This window comes from Impatiens glandulifera, chromosome 6, assembly GCF_907164915.1.
Source record: "Impatiens glandulifera chromosome 6, dImpGla2.1, whole genome shotgun sequence".
Classification (NCBI taxonomy): domain Eukaryota; kingdom Viridiplantae; phylum Streptophyta; class Magnoliopsida; order Ericales; family Balsaminaceae; genus Impatiens; species Impatiens glandulifera.
The window spans coordinates 17510826-17514033 of NC_061867.1; the positions used below are offsets into that span (position 1 = coordinate 17510826).

The 3208-nt window shown below is 27.2% G+C and overlaps 1 protein-coding gene across 1 annotated transcript; it reads left to right on the forward strand.

Annotated features, from left to right (window-relative positions):
- Positions 1-705: 705 nt before the first annotated feature.
- LOC124943282 (2-oxoglutarate-dependent dioxygenase AOP3-like) lies at positions 706-2342 on the forward strand. The gene is made up of 3 exons (XM_047483820.1): positions 706-1079; positions 1693-2017; positions 2094-2342. The coding sequence occupies exons 1-3, from the start codon at positions 706-708 to the stop codon at positions 2340-2342; spliced, it is 948 nt and encodes a 315-aa protein (XP_047339776.1).
- The last annotated feature ends 866 nt before the right edge of the window (positions 2343-3208 follow it).

Consider the following 3208-nt stretch of genomic DNA (forward strand, 5'->3'; position numbering starts at 1 on the left):
CTACCTTACTAATATATAGACATGACTTTGAGTATTTTTTACAAAAATTTTAATTAAAAAACTCTTAAAAAAAGGATAAGTGGTAGGAAAATATACAGATAAACTAATGAGATACTATAAATAAGTTCATTTGGAGATACAAATTATATTTTAAATTATTATTCAAATATATTCTTGGATTATAACAAATTTAGATATATAATTTATTATCATTATTCAGAATTATAAAATGTAGTCACAAAATGTCCACTTATAACTATTATATGTTAGAACCATATAAATGAGTGGATTAAACTTAGTTGGTACATCATTCTTTTTCAAAAATTAAAATAAATTTGAGAAAAAAATGATCAATTCTTCTTTAGTCTTATCTAATCAATGTTTCATTTTATTTTATTTTTAACATGATTAATATTTTATGTAGCATGATATAAAAATTATTAAAATAAAAAGTGAAAGTTATTTTATTTATATTTAATGTAAAAGATGTAATTAAATAAGATGAAAATTTTACTTTTTACATTTTAAACAACTTTAAAATTGTTTATAATTGACAGGGTAATAAAATACCAATTTTAAAAAAGACATAATCTTATTTTATTTATTTATAACAAATGTACGTAGATTAAACTAGACCTAAGATAAGAAAGATGAGTATAAAATGGAGTCCATATCTCAACTGTTCTTAAGTGAGAAAAGCAAGCAATGGCAAATACTGAGACAGCAGCACCAAAGCTTCCCATCATTGACCTACGAGGCTTGATCTTTGGAACAAGCTCGTGGATTTCAACATGCAAAGAAATCAGAAGTGCCCTAGAAGAATACGGTTGTTTTGTGGCGCTTTCGGACATTGTGTCAGATGATCTTGAAGTTGATGTTCTTAACTGTCTTAAGGATCTGTTTAGCTTGCCATCGGAGATCAAATCCAAGAATATCTCCGACAAGCCTTTCCATGGTTACTTCGGACGGAGACCTTTATCTCCTCTATTGGAGAGCCTGGGAATTGAAAACACCAATTATCTTCAATCGGTTCAAGATTTTGCTGCTCTAATGTGGCCCCAAGGAAATCATCCCTTCTGGTATATCCAATTTATTTGAAAGTGATTGAATATTAAGATGTTTATTTGACAATTGAAACAGTAATGGATTAGTTGTAATAAATTTGAACTTAACTCAAATTAAAAATAACTTTATATAAGAGGCTAAACTAAGGTTAATGTTCTATTTAGACTCAGTACATCCTAATTTAAATAAAAATAATTTCTTTTATCACAAATATGAAAATAAATAATGAATTACACTGTGAGTAAATTTATCAACTAAATACCAATACCTTTACATTTTTTTTTGAAATTGAGTCTAGTCTAATTCATCTTTTAAAATTGTTATTAAAGATGATTGTTAGTAAATATATATATACATGTTTTAGCTTTTGGAAATTAAAAAACAACTTAGAAAGTAGCTAAAACAAATGCTTATAAGTGTTATAAAAAAAAATGTACCGACACTTACTATTAAGTGTCGGTAAAGTATTTGCCGGCATTAATTTTGCTATTCTAAATATGCGCCGATAAATGCCAGTTTTTAGTGTTGGTAAATAATCGTTGTATTTGTTAGAGTAACATTTTTTCCATATAATTCCATTATGCTGATTTAACAACTAATATTCTTTCATTTAACAATGAATTATAGTGAGAATATTCATAAATACGGAAATGCAACCATTGGGCTAGCAGAAATGGTGACAAGAATGTTGTTTGATAGTTACGGCATAGAGAAGAAACAATGTGAGGCACATATTGAATCAATGAACACCGTTCTTAGAATGTTGGAATACATACCACCTAAGACATGTGAAGCAGAAGTTGGCAGTTCCGCTCATACTGACAAGAGCTTTCTAACCGTTCTTCATCAGTGTCAAACAAGCGGTTTAGAGGTGGAAACAAAGACGGGGGTTTCGTTATCTGTCGATTTTCCTCCTTCATCTTTCTTAATCATAGCTGGAGAGGCTTGCCAGGTAAAATTAAGGTTTATTTTAGCATTTTGTTCATTTAATTATAGATAAATTGTAATTAAGTTGGTTAATTAATTAGGGATGGAGTAACGGTAGGGTGCACTCGGCCGTGCATGGTGTGAAGATGGAGCCGACTATAGATCAAATGAGATACAGTTTGGCGTTATTTGTTTACGCTAAAAGGACAATTGAAGTTGCTAAGGAGTTTATTGATGATGAACATCCCATGTTGTTTAAGCCATTTAATAACTATGAATTGCTTAGGTTCTATACTAAAGACCCAATAAAGCGCAAGATCAAAAACATTGAGGAATTTTGCGGTGTTTAAGATCATTTCTTACATTTATTTGGCTCATTGGAAAAGAGTAATAGTAATAAGACGATGGATTGAAACTTTGGAAATTGTAATAGTAATAAAACGAAGGATTGAAATTACCTTTGGGAATTGTAATAGTAATAAAACGAAGGATTGAAATTACCTTTGGAATTGTAATAATAATAAAACAAAGGATTGAAATTACCTTTGGAATTGTAATAGTAATAAAACAATGGATTGAAACCTTGGGAGTTATTAAAATAAAGTTTGTTGGATGTTTGGTTCTTGTGAGTTTTGCTTTCATTCATATTCTTGGATTGGATCATTTTCTTTTGAAGTTAGTTTGAAATGCAGCCAAATTAATTAATAAAAAGAAAATCAATAAAATGTGAGGCTCCTTTGAAAAGTTTGTGAATTGTATACTTTGAATTTGTGAAAGGTGTTTTGTTCCAATTATTTTCAATATAGTATGGGCCGGGTAACAAAAAATAAATTATAAAAACAAACTGCCAACATCTTACTCTGAGCCTATTTTTGTTGATATGGAGTAGCAAATTGTTAAAATATATAAATTCTTAAAAATTGAGAGAAATTATCAAAATTGATTTAAAATAATTAATTATGCTATAATTATTGTATAAAAAATAACTATACTAAAAAGAATTAACCATTATAAAATTAATTACATTAATTTATTTATTTGAATAAAAAAATTAATAACTATTTATATCAATTACAAATTAGTTACATCAATTTATTATTTATTTGATTTATAAATATAATTTTTTTTTAATTTATAAATATAATTTTTTTCTTATTTTATTAAAGTTTCATAAAATTAAAATAATTTATAAATTCATACAATTCTAAACTTATAA